This window comes from Myxocyprinus asiaticus, chromosome 32 (assembly GCF_019703515.2).
Source record: "Myxocyprinus asiaticus isolate MX2 ecotype Aquarium Trade chromosome 32, UBuf_Myxa_2, whole genome shotgun sequence".
In the NCBI taxonomy this organism is placed as follows: domain Eukaryota; kingdom Metazoa; phylum Chordata; class Actinopteri; order Cypriniformes; family Catostomidae; genus Myxocyprinus; species Myxocyprinus asiaticus.
In genome coordinates this window covers 17,949,106-17,971,892 of record NC_059375.1, presented here as the reverse complement: position 1 = coordinate 17,971,892, position 22,787 = coordinate 17,949,106, and the positions used below count along the sequence as shown (strand labels likewise).

The 22,787-nt window shown below is 37.8% G+C and overlaps 1 protein-coding gene across 1 annotated transcript in view; it reads right to left on the bottom strand.

Moving 5' to 3' along the window:
- LOC127423383 (dynein axonemal heavy chain 9-like) overlaps positions 1–22,787 on the bottom strand; it is a 188,103-nt gene that overhangs the window by 11,568 nt on the left and 153,748 nt on the right. The window contains exons 63-66 of the mRNA XM_051667636.1: positions 14,991–15,218; positions 10,470–10,661; positions 4,674–4,865; positions 2,685–2,855 (exon numbers count right to left, since the gene is read on the bottom strand). Coding sequence (XP_051523596.1) covers positions 2,685–2,855; positions 4,674–4,865; positions 10,470–10,661; positions 14,991–15,218 — 783 coding nt within the window. The remainder of the gene's footprint in view (positions 1–2,684; positions 2,856–4,673; positions 4,866–10,469; positions 10,662–14,990; positions 15,219–22,787) is intronic.

The window sequence follows — 22,787 nt, the reverse complement described above, 5'->3', positions numbered from 1 at the left end:
TCTATTACATTGGATACATACCCGTCTTTATGTTTTTGTCGTACCAGCCACCTTGGTAGTAGATGTTATACAGTAGTCTCTGTACTAACAGTCAAGCGTATTGGTTGATTGATGAGTGTGACTGTGCACGTGCGTATCTGTGTGCGTGTGTTTGCTTAAACACAGTGAAACAACTCTGGCTACGTCTACGACTTCAGTGGCTAATACAGCTGCATGCAGACAGAGATGTGTTCATTAATTTCTGTTTTGTTATTTATTTGTTATTTTTTTTCATTGCATCACAAATGTCATGGACTCGGCTGGACCCAAAGGCTCGAGTTCGAGTCAAGCCAAGTAAAAATACATTTGAGTCCCTTAAAATTGGACTCGTGACTCGGACTCGAGTCTGAGTCCAAACTCGAGTACCCCAATTCTAATGTAAATCTAACAAACTTTTTTATATATATTTTTTTATTTAGAGCAAATAACATGAAACCCTAACGTGTTACATTACCCCAACATTAATAATAAAAATAAGTTACCACTGCTGCAATGGGGTATCTAATACAGCTGCTAAGGGAGTAAAAGTAAATTTGACACAGCTCTCTATTTTTTTCCTCTCTTGAAAAGTTGTGGAAACATAATAGTGGAGTTTTGATTTTGCTGTTGGATCAAATGGGAACACAAACATAATATTTGCTGTGGAGTTTATTTGTTGTGGAATTTACCCTGCTAGAATTTACTTCAACATTCCAAACCCAAAAATGTTTAAAGGGTCCATCAAATGTGTGAAGAAAACCCATTAAAAAAAAACTTACATTTAAGGAGGACCCAAGCCATTTCTAGAGATCAGAATACCATAGAAACTCAGGGGTGGGCTCTTTGACTTGGATCAGTAGCAACTACCTAGCAACTTCCCAGAACACCATAGTAATTGGGATTATTGGTTTATAGTGGATTATAGTTTTTCTCACCTGTCTCCTCAAGATGAATAGCATATTAGGGGCCAAGCCTTGAAGGTGCTAGCCCCTATTGTATCCGTTAGTATTATTATTATTATTCTGGCTGGGAGTCTATTGACCATACATAGGAAAATGATGACATTTGGCACACTGATGAGGGTGGGCATGAATAGCCCCCATACCAAATTTGGGGTCTCTAGGACAAACTCTATAGCATCACCAACATGTCAAAATGTACTTTTCTTTTGTGCGTATCTTTTGAACCATTTGTCCTAGAAACAAAATTATTTTCGCATCTGATTACTCTCCTCATGATGATTCCAGTGGACCCCTTAAATAAAACCCTTAAAACTCTGCCCCATTACAATGGCCACCATCTTGGATTATGACATTTACAGTATAAACTTTCACATCCTTCAAACTTGATCTGAATCACCCAAACAATGGCTCAAAATAATCTACAGACTGAGCCGCACAGAACTGACCAGAAACCATTTTGATTTGTGCTACTGTTCAGAAATTATGCCAATGCGAAGTTAACGAGGTCGACGTAAAACAGGAAGTGAGACTATTTTGGCAACGCTTTGTCCTATAGAAACTACATTTGGTGTGCTTCATTAGTTTGGGTCAAGAAATATCAAAATTGACTATTGACTACCGTAACTTTTGAATCGTTTGTCCTAAAATTATGAGTTTGGTATCTTTGGATTCCTTGGGTCATGAGGATTTCAACGATATCAATTTTTCCAACATCCACCATATAACTTTTTTACATTTTAAATTTTATGATGTATATTTTAAAAGTTTTGTCCGATTTTAATGAAAATTGGAAGGGGTCTTCGATATCATGTCCTGAGGGTATCTAAGCAGTTTGAGTTTGGGAAAGAGCAGTTTTAAAATTTGTACTTCTGTTGATCCTGGGTCTTCATATTGTGCTTACTACAATGCAGACTGTACTTTATTGAGTAATTCTGCTTCAATTAAATAAAATAAAAAACTAAGCTGTAACTATTTTCTCAGAAATAGTTGTATACTCTCAACTTAGAATGTCTCTTTGACATCAGTCAGACTTGTTGATTGTGTGGCAGAGTGGTTAGAGCTCTTGGGTTCAGTTCAAAGGACTGGGTGAACTCCGGTTCAATACTCACTTCAGCTGGTTTAAACGTTGTGACTCTGTTTTGCCAGAGCTGTTTGCATTGTGTTTAGGAAATTGCTTAAGGGCTTGGCCCCGTAATTGCTGCTTGCAGCTATATTGTTGTATTCTTCATCTTTTATAAGTCATTTTGGATAAAAACAACTGCCAAATGAATAAATGTAAATATAATTGCTTAATTTTCTAGAGACCACTCAGAACACCCTAGTAACCACCCAGAAATTTTCTAGCAACCACCCAGAACACCCTTGCAACCACAAAGCAATGGACTAACAACCTCTAAGCAACTGCATAGAAATGCCTGGCAACCAGCCAGTCTGCACTATCATTATGTTGAATGCAAGTTTTGCATGGGCAAGCACCATTACATTTTCTGAAAATGTCTAGTTCATTCAATCATCATACCTGTTGAATCAAAACATTGTGATGTTACATTGTACTGTGACCCAGATGTGAATGTTTCTCACCCTTACAAACCTTACCAACTATTTGGGAAAGTCTGTTCAAGAACTTTAACAGTTGAATGTGAATATCTCTAGTAACTATGCTGTGCCCTTGTGGGTGTAAGTGTGATCAGTGGGTGTAAGAACCTTATCATCACGTGAGCTGCCCGTGCCTTCTCCGGAGCCTCCATCTCTGGGCTGCATCTCTAGCACGGTGCGGAAGAGCTTCTCTGATGTCTGCGTGAGGAAGCCGATTTCTGCATTCGGATGAAGGCCATACAGGTATGGCGATTCTGCCGGAAGGGTATCGTCTATGTACTGAAACAGATCCAGGGAGAAATCAGTAAGGGCAATGAGTCTTATAGCCAAAATAATGAGGGTAAATGTGATAACCCTAACCCTAACCCAACCTTCTCTTATTACACAGGTCTCTGAAATACTTGACTCTGATTGGTCAATGGCTCCATCTAGCGATTTGATATTTCTGAGTAACAACCGCACATCCGGGTTTAAGACAAATAAGACCGGTTATCCGGGTATTGCAAGTCATTTTTCCTACTTCTCGGATCACTCTGCGATCTCTACAAGTAAGCTAATAAAATAATTTCAATTCAATGTTTCAGACAATAAACACCAACAAAATTCAAACCGGAGGTGGAATTTCAGCTGTTTAACGATTTATTCTTCTCACATAATAAAATAATTTCAATGCAAATCAATATTTCATGTCAGTTTATTTATTGATTTTGTTAGTAGCTGAGTAATAAGTGGGACAATGCACAGTCAGCTAGTTGTTATCACAAAATAAACCCCTTCAGGGTGATAAAAGACCTGATCATCCTGTCAGGGTTTATTTTGCGATAACATCCAGCTGACTCTACATTATCCCTTACGTAAAACCCCTGTGGTGTCATTTTGAATCAGCTCGTATTATCTATCCTGAACATTTTTAGATTTACAGGGCATCAATACAGAACTACATATAAAAAAAAAACTGTAGTGAAATTACTAGTCTGGGACACATTAAAACAGATGAGCACTGGCTTCATGGAATCCACTGAGCCTCTGGTCTGTGATGTGCTCTGTAAGGAACAGCCATAATGCTGGAGTTGTCTGGTTTAAAAGCCCTGCAGATAGCTGAGAGACAGACAGAAAGACTGTTCTGTCTTTGCCTCGGGACTGCTGCAGGCATTTTGACTACTCACAATACATTTACACACAAACAACCACACACATTCACTCAGAAACACAAATGCAAACAAGAATGCCAAAATTGTAATGATGAAATCTAGTGTGTAGTTTTCTGGTGTAAGTGCCAAATTATTTCCCATTTCTGCAAGACCCAGTAGTTCAGATAGTGTACGGTATGGCGTAAAATAAAGCTAATTAATTAGTAGTGTTTTAATCTGGGCTGTTGATACATGCAAAAGATGGAGGAGAGCCACAAAATCTTGGAATTGAAGTAGAATGTCAATGTTAAGAAGCACAAACATTAAATCGATTACGTCAAATAAATCATACTTATTTCCAGCTGTCTTAATTTTAATTGTGTATAGTGTCTATTGTGCATTTTAAATGTATTGTATATAATGTATAGTAAGTATACTGTATATCAGGACTATTCAACTCCACTCCACTGTCCTACAAAGTTTGTGGCATCCCTAAACTCACCTGCCTAATTTGTAAGTAATCCTGAGGACCTGAATTCGCTTGCTAACATGCATCTGAGTAGGGGTGGAGGTAAACTCTGTGGAGTGATGGTGCTTCACGAGCGGAACTGAAAAGTGCTATTTTTATTTTCCAGTTTTCTTTTCTGTACGGTGGCTCCAAGGGAAACTGTATTTTGTTTCCTCTCATACAATGTAGAAGATAAATGACAATAAACCTACTTTGTTGTTATTGATGTAATAATTTCAGTTATCAAACATTTTGTACTTTACAGGTTTGTGTCCACAATCCAACAATTCAATGAATTTATCTAGTTTTTTTAATAAAACAGAGATGTGAGATTGACTAGAGCAGGGCTGCGTTTCCCAAAAGCATTGTAAGCCTAAGTAGATCGTAGAAACCATTGGTGGCATTGATGATCAACTTAAGTTTGCAATGCTTTTGGGAAATGCAGCCCAGGCTAGTTACCTGATGATAGCCATTGTAATCCATGTTTCCAGGCACGGGGAAGCCAGGGGCCAGGTACAATTCTCCCTCCATCATCTCCGACTTGATGAACTCTTCCAAATATGTACGACAAAGCCTGCGGTCCCAGTCATCTGTGATGTGACCCCCGTACATGATCTCTCCAAAGAGATAGCGCAAATCATCATAGGGCACCTAAAACAGCAACAGAAATAAGTATTTGACATGAAATCATTTTGTGAATTTGACATGTTCTGCGGTGTGACATGCTTTACTCCATCCAAGACTATTTTAAACAGCATCTCATTAATTATTTTAAAATTATTATGCATAGAGTTTAATGAGCCTCTATACACATACAATCTATTTTTCACACTACACGTCCATTTAAAATGAACTAGTGAAGGCAAAAAGGTGATTAAGAATGGTGATAAACTTGTCACATTGACATGACTAGTCACATCACCTAAATACACACTACCCCTACATTTATATAGTTTTACATAGAACAGAATAGTCACCTGGGGTTAAATCCCTTGTTAAAACTACCACTTACAAGGTTCAAACATGCAACCCTTTGACTATCAGCCAAGATCTTTAACCACTGGGCTACAGTGGTATGTACATACACTCACTGAGCACTTTATTAGGAACACCTGTACACCTACTTATTCATGCGATTATCTAATCAGCCAATCGAGTGGCAGCAATGCAGTGCATAAAATCAAGCAGATACTGGTCAGGAGCTTCAGTTAATGTTCATATCAACCATCAGAATGGGGAAAAAATGTGATCTCAGTGATTTCGACCGTGGCATGATTGTTGGTGCCAGACGGGCAGGTTCGAGTATTTCTGTAACTGCTGATCTCCTGGGATTTTCACGCACAACAGTCTCTAGAATTTACTCAGAATGGTGCCAAAAACAAAAACATCCAGTGAGCGGCAGTTCTGCTGACAGAAATTCCTTGTTGATGAGAGAGGTCAAGCAGAACAGCATCTCAGAATGCACAACACATTAAGGCGGATGGGCTACAACAGCAGAAAACCATGTCATGCACTTTGTTAGGACCACAGTGTTCCTTATAAATTGCTCAGTGAATGTATATACTATACTATATATAGTATATGAGGAATATGGAAGTTTAATCATAACTAAAGTCTTTAATACAAAAAAGCATGTAAAATGGCACTAAACTAATAAAAACATATTACATTAACAGTGCTTGAATTTTTGGGGGCTTCAATTTAATATGGTTTTATATGTAAGCATATTTCATTTGGAAACATTAACCACATAACTTAATTTCATCAACACTGGAAGGCGAATTTTATTATTGCATTTTTAATGATGAAATTATTCCTTCTCAAACCATGTTAAACTGCAGCCCCCCAAAATTCAAGCACTGTTAATTCAATGCTCAATTCAAATTGTGCAATTCAACATGGTATCAAAGACTTAGTCATGATTATACTTCCATAGAGGAACATTAAATGCCTTGTCTGAAATCTGGTACTTAAGGCATTTTATTTTGTAGTCTTCCATTCCACAAGAATTGAAATGATTGACTGTAAGATAAACATCATATATTCTAACCCCTCAGGATGCCTCATTAAAGCTGACTCTGTGCCATTTTCTTACACTAGTTACTGTGTAGCTGCTCCATTCCTTATAGCTCCTCTGAGGCCCCGTGGCTCTGAGTAATGTGATTAAGCTAATGTGGGCGTGTGACGGGCGGCTACAGTGAAGCCAGATTAAGCCGTTCCCAGGTGAAAGGAGGTTAATGCGAGCGCTGTGACCTACAGAGATGGAGTGTGGGCACACCGACTGGAGAACTCAACGCTTCGTGGAAAGCCTAAAATGTGTTAAATGTGTAGGAAAGAACAGCACCCTCATTGCATACTCTACCATGTCCTGTTTGTTTGATGCTGTTATTGCTGACATACAAGATGCAAATAATTGTGGCTGTTGTTGAAATATGAGCTTAGTATTTCTTCATGCCCTTTCTAAATCAACCATGGAGCTTATTTGTCATGTCCAAATATGGTTCTAGAATAACTACGGATCCTCAGAACAAAATGTGCATAATTATAGTGCTTGCAATGCAGCACTTGATATTCCTCATACTTCTTTTTTATTTCTCAAACATTAAACATTAAGTATTCAAAGTTCCGTAGTCAATTCAGACCAAACTGTTCAACACACAGACTACATTCAGCCTTTGTTTTGCAGATAATTTCAGCCTGATTGTAGGTGTGCTATCTATATTTGGTTTTTGTAATTGTTATCCTTTAATCAATTTAAAGCTGAAGTGTATAAGTTTTTGGTATTAAAATACTTGCTCCTATCCCAGCTTAATACATAAATTATTTGTTGGTTGATTTATCTGAAAAGTGTACGCACCATGACTCTTTGGCACTTTCAAAATGTTGCTCAGCCCAACACAGCAGCACTGGCTCAACCAATGGTGTGAGTTTGGGGCGGATCTGTTTCATTTAATTTATGAAGAAGCAAAGCTTATCCAAAATTTACCTACCACTATTCTTTTGCTGTCTTTCTAAACACTGGGATTAGGAAATTAGGAAATGCAAATCTAGTCTGAGTCTGTGGCTCTTTTGTTTAGAATTTTAGACATAAAAGCAAACACTACTGGCTTTTTTTAATGAAGGGCATAAATATTACATTCTGAGCAGGATGTTGTGTAGGTGGGGTAGAGTAATTGCATAAGCTCTAGACCCAGAATCACTCTCTTTGAACAGAGCATATGTCAGCACACCTTTAGCTCTCTCACAGTTAAATAAACACAGTAAATAAATCAATTGAAAGGAATATTCAGGGTTCTATACAAGTTAAAATAAATCGACAGCATTTGTGGCGTAAACTTGATTATCACAAAAATACATACATTTTCTGTCCTTTTCTTTAAAAAAGCAAAAATCTGGGTTACAGTGAGGCACTTACAATGGAAGTGAATAGGGCCAATATGTAAACGTTAAACTGTTTCAAAAGTATAGCCACAAGATACAATTTGCGTGTTTACATGATTTTAGTGTGATAAAATCCCTTACTAACCTTTTCTGTTTAAAGTTATGGCCAATTGAAAAATTTTGCTGCCATGATGACATAACCCGTAAACCCTAACACCCTGAAACAACCGTAACAAAAATGATTTAAAAACTTTTACGGCTCAAATAATACACTAAAGAGCACCTATTATGGTTTTTCAAATATTATCTTGTAGTGTGTTATATAGCTGTTTGTGAATGTAAAAAAGTCTGCAAAGTTTCACAAATCAAAGTGCACGACAAATGGATTTATTGACTCCCAAAAGAAAGAACCGATTCTGAACACCTGAAACGAGTCGTTAGTAATACCAGACTTACTTCCTGTACTAACCTACATAATTTGGTAACAAAAAACCCGCCTCTGGTCTTCATTGGCTGCTCGCGAACAGCTTTGACCCACCCTCAAACACTACACTAAGCGGTAGACCAATCACAACAGACTGGGACATCTGACCAATCAGAGCAGAGTAGGCTCTCTGAAAGGAGGAGTTTAGAATGAATCCTTTAGAACGGATCATTGAAGGAGTCATTTTTGACACTGGGAAAAAAAAGGTAATGCTGCAATTGAAATTATGAGCAAATTAAAGTGTTTTTTGACCTTGGATGCATGTAAATCTATTGTATGAGACCTTTAAAACTAAATTAGGTACATTTAAAAACCATAATAGGTGCTCTTTAACAGAAGAATTGAAGTGCTTTTATAAAATTATAAGTAGAGCTGTCAGAATTAACGCGTTAACACAAAATTAAAAAATGTAATGCATTAATGTTTCTTAATCGCAATTAACGCATTTACTGTTAATACAGCATAAACCAGCATAAACACTGGTTTAAAAGGCAGAGCACGTTTAATGTGTCTGTCCGGAGCCATTACACTGATGCACACTTCACAACACACACACACAACAGCACTACCGTGTCCGTGATGAAAGAACCTCTTAATGCTATTTGATGTACAAACCAAGCCCAGATGGGACTTGTGATAGAAATCAAGTACTTTTTCAGCCTAAGGTGCATTTTAATTACCACAGAAACACAACAAATCTTAACTATCACCAAAACGCAGAAAGAGACATTTTTGTCTGCAAGCGCTTTTCATGTGGAGATCAAAGCAGCACTTTATGCTCGAGTTGCCACCCTGATGCGAATCATGAATGCAGCTTCATGATTGCTGTAAAAAAGCTACCGGCAGATTCATATTGTAGAGAATGAGAGTTTAAAAGTTTTCATGATGTTTGAAATAAATATGCAACCTACGGTACTGTGCAAAAGTCTTAGGCACATAAGATGTTTTACAAAAACATTTGTCTTAAGTTGGTTATTTATTTCTTAAATTTTAGTGTGTCAATAGGAATTATACATTTTAGACTCCCAACCATTCCTTTTGCTAATTGAATAGAATAGAATAGAAGAACAGGGAGCCCTGCAACAGATGGCATGGCCCCCACAGAGCCCCCCACTGAACATCGAGTCAGTCTGGGATTACATGAAGAAGCAGAAGCAATTGAGGCAAATTCTCCAAGAAGCTTGGAACATCCTATCTACCAACAACCAAGAAAAACTGTGTCCAGGTGTACCTAGGAGAACTGGTGCTGTTTTGAAGGCAAAGGTGGTCACACCAAATATTGATTTAGCTTTTTTGTTTACTGGACTTTGTATGATGTTAACTGATAAATGAAAACTATTTATGACATTATTTTTGAAGACATTCTCACTATGCAACATTTTTCACAAGTGCCTAAAACTTTTGCACAGTACTGTATGTGGAGACTAGTTCTTTCAATTTGTCAGCCTCCCACTTAGACTTTGAGAAACATTTAATGTTACTTGAATTTGTGCAATTTTATTGCATTTCTATCTTTCTACTGTGGAAGGCTTTGTTTGTAAAATGTTAAAAGCATTATATTGTCACATATTGTTTTGTTTTCCTTCCTAAAATGGAAATAAATGAATTTTTCTGCACTCTCAAAATCTGCGATTAATTGCAATTAACTACCAAAAAAAAAAAAAAAAATGCGATTAATCGCATAAAATTTTATCGACTGACAGAACTAATTATAAGATTTCACATTTCTGCATTTAGACCCCTCGAAAATTGGCCTTATTCACTTCCATTGTAAGTGCCTCACTATAACTTTAATTTTAACCTTTTTTTCTTTTAAGAAAACGAAAGAAGAGACAAAAAATATGTTTTGGTGGTAATCAACATCATGCCACAAATGCTGTTGTTGAGCTAAACTTGTATAGAACCTGGAATATTCTTTAAAGTCCCAATAAAATCACTTATTGTGCAGTTTTCAACCCTGTGTTGATGTATTTCCCATTAAAACAGGAAGTTTGGACAAGGTATATCAGAGAGCTCGTACCTTTTTTTAAATAGACAGTAGGTTTTAGTAACATCACAGTTATGAACCGTGATTTGCTACCTGCTAGTTAATTGTAAATGGTATTGGGGGAGGAATATTCTCATTCTAGAGAGCAGTTGATTGGACTTGATTTAGTGCAAAATGAGTCATCAATATTTTTGGTCTGTCCACCCAGGAGAAAGACTATACATTTTAAATAAATTCTTCAGCTAAACTTTACTTTGGTCAACTAAAGCATATAGATGGCTTCAAAGGTAACAGCAACACAACTCAATTTTTTTATTTCATAGGCTCTTTAAGAAACATATTCATATCCATATACAGAAAATTAATCACTCTTTTTCTCTCATACGAGTCAGGCCCCTCTCACCTTGCTGTTGGCCTCCAGATAGTTGTAAAGCACACTGACTGAGATCGTCAGGTCTCCTGTGTTGAATGGGTAACTCCTGTTCCAGCCCTGAGGGCCAAACTTTCTCCTTTCTGCCACCACCGCGTGGAAGTAACACAGGGCGAAGAGAATGCTTTTGAACTCGTTCTCTCGGGCACACATCTCCAGGGTATCCTGTCAATTAGAACACATTCATACCGTGCTTCAACAAGTTCCTACTTTAGAACAAAGAGACGATGTTGAAAGTAAAAACCTTTGCCATTTTCTGTTGTCATTCTCTTTCATCGTTAGGATTCCCAACAGACATTAGGCATTAGGACAGACAAAAGGATGACTAGATTCCAATATATTTAGGAGCTGAGATTCCTTTTTAATTGTCACCGCTTGTCAGAGCTTTCATGCCTAGGCTCATTATTTTAAGCGACTTAAATGAGTGTGGGGGGTTGGGTTGGTTGCAAGCCAAATGACATCTCAAACTCATGGGATTCATATATTTGTACAAGCAATCCAATAATGTTGCTGAACAATTATACTCGACTTATTAATATGTCACAAGCAATGGAAGCCCTTATGGGTTATTCTGTTGGACCCTGTGCAGCTGACTTAATAAGCTTTGAAAGAGGAGGTGGTGTTGAAGCACTGATCCAGACACAAGTGAATTAACATTCTGCCCACGACAGCAGTGGACTCAACACAGCTAAGAGCACAGCATACATCCACTAGCCCACCACAGCTGACGACTCACAAAACCAATGCTGATGCAAATGCTCATGCTAATTCCATGTAAATATCGAAACCCCTGTGATTCCATGATTAATGCGTGCGTGTGTGTGTGTGTGTGTGTTTGGTATTACGGTTCATGATTAAAGTATTGCTATAGTGATATTTTACTGTTAGTCACAATCAAATGAAACCATTAAAAGTTATAAATGATTTAGGTTAGCCCTTAATTTAATGACGCCAACAGGTAGGAATTGGCTTGGCTCTTTGCTAGGACAGCTGAAAAGGTCATTATGAGAGCAGCTGTCATTTTTTGGATTACTGCTGCTAACTAGAGTTTGAGAGCTGTTTAGGCCTTTTTTCTGCTATTGATTTATTTTCAAGGTGTGTACATGACTAGAATGCGAGTCATTCAGCCAAAGAAACCTAGAAAGCTACAGTGCCACTATGTTGCTACAGCACTTATCTGGGAGATCAGCACTCAGCCATCAGCACTCTAAGCACTAAATTGGCCAAGAGCAAGCTCGACAGTCACGCCAATGATCAAGGTTTGGTGATAAGACATGCATACTTTTAATTGCCGTTTGCCATACAGAAGCACCTCAAACAGTCTCAGTTACTGAGTTTCTCTCATAATAAACAAAAACAGGGCTCCAGACTGCGATTAAAATGGTCACAAATGCGACCAAAAATAATTGATTGTGACAATAATTTAGAATCTAGTCACCACTGGCGACAGTCGGGTTGGGTGCGTTCATATGTGGTTTTGTCAGATATCACCTTGTGAGTTATTGAATACATCTTTAGAGCATGCCAGTGTGTCTCGAGCCGCTTTTCACCTGTTCTGTTGTGATGACGAACTCGCTGCAACAACAAACCCAGCACGAGAGAGTCATGACCAAATGACTCTTTTGAACTGGGTCTTTTTCATGAATCACCTGAAAAGAACTGAGGGTGTAAACTTAGGATCTATGGTTAGCAGTTTGAATCAGATTCACTTTCTCAGTGAATCATCCATCAGTGTGTTCACAACTGGGAGCGCAGACATTTCAAAATAGGAGTCCCATGTGTATTTTGGACTTCTTTGTAATTAAAAGTCCCACACCACTTTATATACATGAGATCCAGCTTTTGACACTTATGACAATTGAGGGACTCATACACAACTATTACACAAGGTGCAAACATTCTTTGATGCTCAACAAGGCAACACACTACTATATGCATACTATTGTTTATGTAAATATCTGCTTGTGTAGATTCTGAAGGGCAGTACTAAATAAAATAAAAAATTGTCTCTTATATTTGTATAAATTATGAAATGGGTGTAACCACTGAAGAGACAAAAGGGGAATGCAAACTTGCGTATCTTCTCAACTATAAATACTGTTTCTTAAACCTCTGATTAATGGGTTATCAGCTGTCTTCCTTTTCTTCTGCTTTCTATCTTGTTTCTGAACAACAATATAAATCGGGCAATTATATGATTTGGCAACTAAAAACAACCATTTGGCTCCTTAATGTTTCAATTAAAGAGCTAATGGCTCCTAAGTCATTTTTTTAGTCTGGAGCTGATGTGCATAATTGTATTAGTCATCTCCAAGTTTACAATAAAACAGCACAATTTAGGGCTTTACTGTACCTTACAGGAAACATGACATAGTAAATAGTGACAAGAAAAACATGACTAAAGGCTGAATCCCAATTCATATACTATACAAACTATAAACTGTAGGCTAGATTAGGATTAGTACATCACACAGTTTGAAAATAGTAGGTGCCCTGATGGCATTGCTATTAAACAGTCAGACACTGTGTTCCAAATGGCATAAATAATGCCTTTGCAGGGCACTTTCGAAGAGAGAACAATCATGATAGCCAAGTTGTAGATCTTTCTAAACAGAATTTCAAATGATTTAAAGGTGCAATCAGAAGTCTTGGTGTTTATGTCATCTTGGAACTACACTGACACCTAGGGGCGTGGATGCAGCATTATTCAAATTTATTAGTCTTCAGTTACTGATGCCATTGTAGAAATCTACTATTCACAGTCAGCCATGATTAATTTAGTCCATGAGTGAAAGTGTCCAATAACAGGGCGGTTTCTGAGATTAAGCGAGTAGTATTTGGCTGGTCATGTGATACTAACATGGCAGCCCCCGTGAAGAGGATCTGCTCCATGTAGAATAAAACATTTATAAGGTTTTTATAAGGTTACCTATATGACTGGTGTCTTTATTTTATTTGAGTGGTCAGGATTTTATACATATGTTTCAAAATTTCAATTAATCCCTTTAGCAGTAAAACTTTTAATTAGGAAAAAATTACAGAGTGCACTTTTTAAAAAGTGAGTAATGAATTACTGTTATTTTTTAATCCCCATGCCTTTCAGCCTTTCAAAGCTCTCGTAGTGGAAGGATAAAGTTTAAGAAGGGAATAGGGAACCTCTGAATGGAACACACCCTGAAACCATGCTTTTAAAGCTAATATTCCACACAGCCCTTTAGGCTTCATAGGATGGGTAAATGTATGTGACTATAGGACAAAGGGGTATGTTGTATCAAGATGCAATTTTACAACATGGTAGTCCCAATATTGGACAACTGGCTCATTAAATCATTACTTAAAGGAATAGTTTACCCAAAAATTAAAATTATCTCATCATTTACTCACCCTCATGCCATCCAAGATGTGTATGACTTTCTTTCTTCTGCTGAACACAAACTAAGGTTTTTAGAAGAATATTTCAGCTCTGTAGGTCCATACAATGCAAGTAAATGGTGACCAGACCATTCTAGCTCTAAAAATCAAATAAAGGCAGATGAAAAGTAATCCATAAGACTTCAGTGATTCCACATGTCTTCAGAAGTGATATTATAGGTGTGGGAGATAAACAGATCTTACTTTAAATCTCCACTTTCACTTTCACATTATTTCACATTGTGAAAGTGAAAGTGGAGATTTATGGTAAAAAGGGATTGAAATATTGATCTGTTTCTCACCCCAGTGATTGCATCACTTAAAAAGACATGGATTAAACAGCTGAAGTCGCATGAATTACTTTTGTACTGCCTTTATTTGATTTTTGGAGCTTGAAAGGTCTGGTCACCATTCACTTGCATTGTAAGGACCTAAAGAGCTGAAATATTGTTCTAAAAATCTTCGTTTGTGTTCAGCAGAAGAAAGTCATACACATCTGGGATGGCATGAAAGTGAGTAAATGATGAGATAATTTTTGGGTGAACTATCCCTAGTATTTACTTTACCTTTGTAAGTGCTGCATGTAAGCAAGTAGACATTTAACTGATACATTTATCCAAAGCAACTAAACACTACTTCTACTACAGTGGCAATACCCTTCCCTGCTGAAAAGATCAGCATTGCAGGTCACCACCATATGCTGTGTTTTGGAGGCTGGTCTCCAGCATGGGATACTGGTCTCCCAACAAGCCCTCTTAACTAGCTTAACCAGCAAGTCATTATTTCTTTGCTGGTGAACAACATGGTTATGATGATCCACCAGCTAGACCAGCACCAAACCAGCATAAACCAGCTTCGACCAGAATGGAAATTCATGATGGTTTAAGGTGGTCGCTTCAGTGGGGTTGAAGCAGCCTGGATTGGGTGCCATGCTCAAGGGCAAGACGATAGCAGCTCAAGGCTCATTCCTTGTGGAGAAAGCCCACAGATGCTTGTGCCTCTTACAGTACTTCCTTATTTACTCATTATGACTGAAAAGTGATGTTATTGGTCAGCTGTCTGAATGCATGCAGGTCACTATACCTGATTGAAGTTGTCCAGGGCTTTGTGCAGGTTGGCGTGCATGCCCATAGGTGGCTCATTGGTAATTTTGATGGAGTTCTCCAGGATGCCCTGTGGAATGATGTGACCCTCAGGCGAGGAGGAGGGTTCTGCACTGATGAAAACCCTGAAGTTCTGGTGGCTGCCCTCCCCATGCTGTTCAAGTTTCTTCTCCAGAGTTCCCAGCCATTTAGCTACCAAGTGGATATTCTAGTTTAAACCGAAGAAAAACAAAATAGAGAACACAAATGAAACAACACAACTGAGACATCAAAGTCCACACACTACGAAAATGACAATGACTGATAATGCCATAGCAGATACAATTATCTTCCTAATGCTGTAATCTACTGAATATAACATTATGCTGAGTGAACAGTCACAGTGTTCAAATCACTATGACAGTGGAATTGATTATGAGAAAGATTTAAATTAAAGAAAACAAATCTCTAAATGATATTAAAATAGTAATTGGTTTATAATGACTTGAAAGTTACATGGATGAGCTAAAAGTGTTAACAAAACAAAGTGGCATTTTAAATTCTTGTCAGCACAAATTAAGCCATTCTTTATCAAGTGTGCAGAGAGACAGGATGTTTTCTTTAAGAGGAAACAACAGCTAAACAAAGGGCTTCAGAGCAATCTCTGAAGCACCTTAATAGCTGCTAATTCTGTACACTTGTTACTGGTCTAGGGGAAACTTTTGTTATTGGCTGTATTCAAAATCTGAAAAATGCTGTGATTTGGCCACAGGTATTAACAGTCATGCTGATATTTAAAAACAAGCACAATTGCAAGTGTGATTTTGCTTTTATATAACAGTTTCGAAAACAAATAATAATATTGATTAACTCACGTTTCTGACAAAAATTAGCCTGCAAGGACAACTCGCTTCCTACACTGCTCTCACACTCTGGTTTCGAACTAGTGTTTCATTTGTGAATGAACCAGTGTTTTTGAAAGAATCTTTTAAGTCTTGTTCACTTCTATTGTTGTGAGGGTGAACGACTTGCTCTTTTTTGATGAACTGAGTCAATGATTCAATGACTCACTCATAACATAAAAGACTTTGTTGTCACATACTGGAATAAAGATTTAAGCTACAGAAATGGCCTCTGAACGAATAAGTGATTTATCTTTTAGGTGAATGAATTAAAAATCCTTGCCACTATTTGGACATTGTGGAAAGATACAAACAGTGATGCATCTCAGTGCTCTTCAAATCAAATTTGAGGACCGGAATTAACTTTGAATAAAGTTATTTACCTGATGGCATTCAATTAACCATACAATACACATGTAGCCTTCACTGACTTTTTGTTTTCACTCAAATCCACTTTACTTCTAGATCTGGCACTGAAGCTGGATTACGTGGCCATATAATGGGTGGCAGTGGTTTTTTAAAGGCTCAATGCAGCATATGCCTTCCAGAAAATCCATTAAAGTTAAACACTATCCCAGCAGCCACTTTTCAAGTAATAGTCGTTCCTGAGCGAATTCACCTTGCTCTCTTCGTCTCTACTCATTGTGTATCTAAAAGAGTACATTTTTAAAGGGAGGTGGGGCTCTGGGCGGTTTAGGCCACTTGATTCCCAGGATTTTCTGCTCTAGTCTTAGCAATTGATTGCCTCTCTACAGTTAGTGGATTTCTGCATTTCTGCTGGCCCAGGGCTCTTGTGTGCTGCAATATAATTAACCTTCACTGGAGGGGAACTTTCCATTGACCCACCGATCTCCCAGGCAAAGCTTGAATTTATAAAAAGGGCTGAAAGAGACAGGCCATGGGCCGTGCTGAGGCAGGACTGCCTGGGTGGGATGAGACAGCCAGATGAAGCTTGCGGATAGTAAGGTATAGAAGCCCTGGTGAAGAAAATGATCCCATCGACTGAGATTCTCATGAAAATGCAGAGTTGTTTTATGTTTTAGTCATAGTTTTAGACTTTTAAAGGGATAGTTCACCCAAAAATGAAAAATCCCTCATCATTTACTCATCCTTATGCTATCCCACATGTGTATGACTTTCTTTCTTCTGCTGAACACAAATAAAGATGTTTAGAACAATATTTCAGCTCTGTAGGTCCATACAATGCAAATGAATGGTTACCAAAACTTTGAAGCTAAAAAATGCACATAAAGAAAGTATAAAAGTAATCCATACGACTCCAGTTGTTAAATTAATGTCTTCAGAAGTGATATGATAGGTGTGGGTGAGAGACAGATTAATATATAAGTAAATTTTTACCTTAAATTATCTTCCCTGCCCAGTAGGTGGCGATATGCATGAAGAATGTCAAAAACAAAAGAATGTGAAAGTGAAATTGGAGATTGATAGTAAAAAATTACTTAAATATTGATCTGTTTCTCACCCGCACCTATCATATCACTTCTGAAGATATAGATTTAACCACTAGAGTCACATGGATTACTTTTATGCTACCTTTATGTCCTTTTTAGAGTGTCAAAATTTTAGTACACATTCACTTGAATTGTGAGGTCCTACAGCTGGGATATTCTTCTAAAAAATCTTTGTGTTCAGCAGAAGAAAGAAAGTCATAGGTGAGTAAATGATGAGAGAATTTAAATGTTTTGATTATCTATCCCTTTAATCAAAATGTCCTTTACATTTTATTAATATTTTGCCATATTCATTAATTGTAGTCTATTTACTGGATTATACTGACTGAAATGGCATGATAATGTACAAAATAATGAAAATGAAGTGTTATGTTATATAAATGTATAAAAATGTACAGTATTTAAACATGTATTAAACATATAAAAGATTAATCAACATATACAGTACATGAGCTCCTGAAACAATGCCATACAAGGGTGTAGATTTGGCTTGAACATTGGGTTGGGGTTACAGTGTGAAGAATTTACATGTTTCCATTGATCATTGTATAAATATTGAGGGGGTTGTACTTGGTTGTTTTGATTACTGGTGGGGGGGGGGGGGGTGTGGGGTTACCTCCCCCTCACCCCCCCTGGAATCTACACCCCTGATACCATATAATGAGTATACTGAAGTATTAGCTACTTTTAGAAGTCACTGTATAGTGAATTCCTTCATGCTTTAGAGATTGTTTAGGATATTATATTTTGTGCAGGATGCTGTTATAGCAAACACTTCTAAAAATATTGTTAGTGTGTCGTTAACATACAGTATTATGTTCTCATCATATTTTTGTTAACAGAATGCTAATTTGTTTAAAAGAATCGTTCAATTGGTGTCATGATGTGACTTTGTTATAGTTGATGAAATCAAAAACCCTTTGTTAACACTTTAACTACTTCTGCTGACAAGATTATAACTGTTCAGAAAGCAATTAAATTAGCGCTTATCTCTGTGTTTCTGGTCTCCATAGCATAAAGCACACTTCAGTTCAGTTGGTGGATTTAGAGTGAGGATGTTCACATTCTGCTCACTGTTGCCATTAATAAAAGTCATTGTGTTTTTGTACGGGTGCCTCTTTTGAAAGTAAAATGCATTCCTGTCCTGTTGAGATCAGTTTCAATGATACAGCATGTTTATATGGATCAATTTTCTTTGTGGTTAGATGTCCACAAAATCCATCAAAGCCTGGTTTGTAGCACTAGAAACATTTTATTTCAAACCCTCCTGACATATCCAGTATTTTCTTGACGTATTGATCACTGCATTATTTTTAATCAAACCACTTCTATATGGCCAATTTGTTCATTTCGACAGCTGTTGGAAGACATCCAAACTAATATGTGTAATGAGCAGCTGTGGCCGGAGCAAACACTGCCTTAAGAATGACATTTGGATGAAATGGAACCGGTCTAATGGACTCATTAGTGGAGTGCGGCTCTTTCTTTGTGGTGGGCCAGTGGACTGGTTGGGTGTGGGGGCATTTTTCTTTCCCTCTCTCCCAGCAGAGCATAACAGGTCATTAATCACCAGTGAGGAAGACTCTACTCAGATATTTTTCTTTGCCAGCTAAGTGCTAAATGGACAAGCAACATTCTATATCTGAACCACACTGAAGTCATACTAAACTGGTTATACACATTTAGTAATGAGAACCTGAGGAACTATTGCTCCTTCTAGACAAACAGGGTGCCCTGTCAGATATGTAACTGTTCCACACTTTTTCACCTCAGAAAAGGCAGCAGAAAAAAATCACTCAATACTGTGCATAAACTGTTGGTCTTACCGCTAAAGTCAGAGGCCGAGGGGTTATATAAAGTCCATGCCAAGTAAACAAAAGTAAAACAAAAGCAGCTTGCACAAAACTATGGTAGATTGCTCCCATTATAATTACAGCCTGATCTCATGAAAATTATGTGACTGTTGCAACATTTATGCAAAATAACATTATGTGGTTTCTTACACATATTGCAGCAGTTCCAAGGTGAAGTGTGTTAAAAGTTTGTCCTCAGATGAAGGTTAATGCTCTAGTAAGTTGTAAATCAACAAAATTAACCCCCCTACCCTATACCTTAAACTTAAACCTAACCAATAGTGTCATAAAAGCAAATGTGAGATAAAAAATGCTATTACTGAAGAAACCAAATCATTCTGTGGTGCTTCTAAGACACTTTCATCTAATGTGTCGACTCACGTACTCTGCGAGACTCGTGCCTCAGTACTTTGCGTCACAAGTGCAGTGCTCTATCAGTTGAGCTACCGCACAATTTGATTGCAATTGAACAAGGCATGCACATGGTAATGTCATAATGACATAAGATATCATTGTGTGAGGAACAGGGCAAAAATTAAGCATTAATGAACTGATAATCTGCCGTTTTACTCATGATTTGTGTGAAGGGGAGTACAAGGAATTGTTGTAGCACCTTTAGCATTCATTTTTCCAGGAAACTGCCATGATATGTACAACAAGCAATGTAAACATTTTGCAAAAATGTAGGTATAGTAACGTGATTGTATAATCAAGAAAAGTCATCTACAAGGGGGAAATGCCCGATGTAGAGTGTGTTCAGTTGATGGACATCCTATGAATGCTGCATTGCACAGCAGCTCCATAAAGCCTCTTCATTGCCACTTGCCATTTTTGCTGATTGGATGGATAGCGCTACGGCAGCATCGGGAACATGTGAAACTTAAGAGCTGTAACTGAGTATTTGCATAAGGCTTGTGTCGCGCAATAAATTATAACAAATTTGGAAATGGATGCAGAGACAGAGGAGAGACAAAGGTTTTTTCTTCATTTATTTGATGCAAATCGCTGGCTACTGAAACTAAACACTGGCAATGAGCGCAGCTGACGTGCATGACACGTCTTACCTATGAAAAGCCATGAGGGGAAAAACAAACAGCGTACACACACGCACACAGGGCAAAGTCACTTAAATAGCAAATAGCAAAGGACAATGCATCTGTGTGCACTTCTGCAGTTAATTCATGAGGGACTTCAAAGACTTTACTCATTTATCTTACAGTTCATACAAAATCTTTGTTTAAACATTGGCCCCAAACACTTACTTAGTTTACTCATTTTAAACCATGACTTTACCTACACATTTTTTATTTTTTTTTATTTTTTTTATGATTAACATTTTTATTTATTAAAACACAGAAAAACAAAACATAATTATAAATACACAAAATCAACTTTTAACACCCACTAACACCCCTCTTCCTCCCCAACCCCAACCCAACCCCCACCCCACCCCACCCCAAACCTCAACAAAAATCCCTGTGGTTTTAGATGAACACATATAAAAAATACAAAAACAAAAACCAAACAACTAAAAGAGAAAAAAAATAAAAATACATATATACATATATATATATATATATATATATATATATATATATATATATATATATATATATATATATATATATATATATACACACACACAAATATAAAAATCACACACACTGACAATTACCCCTCTCTCTCCACTATTCCACCTGAGAACCCTCCAAGAATGCTAAATATCAACCCCATTTTATTACAAACAAATCCAGATTCCCTAGTCTTCTATAAGACCCCTCTTCTAAGGTTGCCACTCTCCCCATCTCCGAGCACCACTCCTGAAAAGGGGGTGCTCCAACCGACTTCCACCCCTCAAAATCACCTGCCTGGCGACCATAACACAGGTTAGGACCCAATCCTCCACATGTTTATTCTCCACATTGATTTCTGCCCCATCTCCCAAAATACAGAGTCTGGGGGAAAACAAAACTTGAGTGCCCAAGACATCACATACAAAATTCTGAATTTTCAACCAAAACCCTTGGATCTTAACGCACCCCCAAAAATCATGGGTTATATCTCCATCCTCCGATTGGTAGTTGTGACTTTAAGACCAAGCCTATACAGTCTAGAGGGGGTCCAATAGAATCTATGTAAAATCTTGAACTGAATTAGGCGAATCCTTGCATCTCTAGATACAGACTTGACATTTGTTAGAATCCTAGCCCATACTCCTTCCTCCAACACCAAGTGTAAATCTTTCTCCCATAATCTCTTCAGAGATGTTGAAGCTCCGTCCTCCAGACTCTGAATTAACAGGGTGTAATACACTGATGCCTCATGACCTTTTCCAAAAGCAGTAATAAGCATCTGCTGCTTTAGGGGGGTGTGTGCTACACCCAAAAACAGTACAGAGCAGGTGGCTCAGCTGTAAATACTTAAAAAACTGAGATCTGGGAATTTCAAAATGATGACCCAAATTCTCAAAAGATCTCAACACTCCACTCTCATACAGGTCACCGAGTGTAGTAACCCCCCTCACAATCCACTCTGACCAACAGAAAGGGGACTTGTTGATACATAATTTGGGGTTCAGCCATATGCTTGAGGCAACATTTAAATAAATGTCAGAATTAAACACTTTTGCCACTCTTGTCCAAATCACGTGCAAATGTGAAATAACGGGGTGTGACTTAATTTCTCCAATTAGGACTTCCTGTTCAATAGAAAACCAGGGAGGGGCTCTCTCAGGTGGAAGCGACCAATGGGCCAAATTTCTGAGACCGAATGCGTAATAATAAAACACCTGTCCACATCACTTGAAAACCTATTTATTAAAGGGTCAAAATTAACTTTAACAAAATCAGATAAATTTGCTGGGAATAAAATACCCAAATACTTAATGCCCTGTTTGGGCCACTGGAAGGCGTCCGGCTGAAAGGCCGTCATTGGACAGTACGCTGTCAGAGCCAAAGCCTCGGATTTAGACCAACTGACTTTGTATCCTGAGAATTTGGAAAAGGAATTAATAATTCTGTGGAGGCAAGACATAGATCTAGTAGGGTCAGAGACGAATAATAAAATATCATCCACGTAAAGCAGAAGCTTATGTGCCACACCTCCCGCCACCACCCCTGGAAAATCATCCTCCTTTCTTATCGCGGCTGATAATGGTTCCAGGGCAAGACAGAACAATAATGGGGAAAGAGGACAACCCTGCCGAGTGCCCCTATTCAGAGTAAAATAATCTGAAATTCATCCGTTTGTTTGTACTGCTGCAACAGGGTGTCTACAAAGTAACTTAATCCAACCAATAAATGTACTCCCAAACCCATACATTTCCAAAATCATAAAAAGATAATCCCATTCTACCATATCAAACGCATTTTCGGCTTCAAGTGAGATGGCAGCGACCACTGGTCATTCGCCACTGACCACATGATATTAATGAAACGCCTAATGTTGTCAGAAGAGCTGCGGCCCCTAATAAACCCCACCTGATCTATATGTATAAGAGATGTCATAACTTTGCTTAATCAATTAGCCAAAATTTTTGACAATATTTTTACATCTAACTGGATCAGGGAAA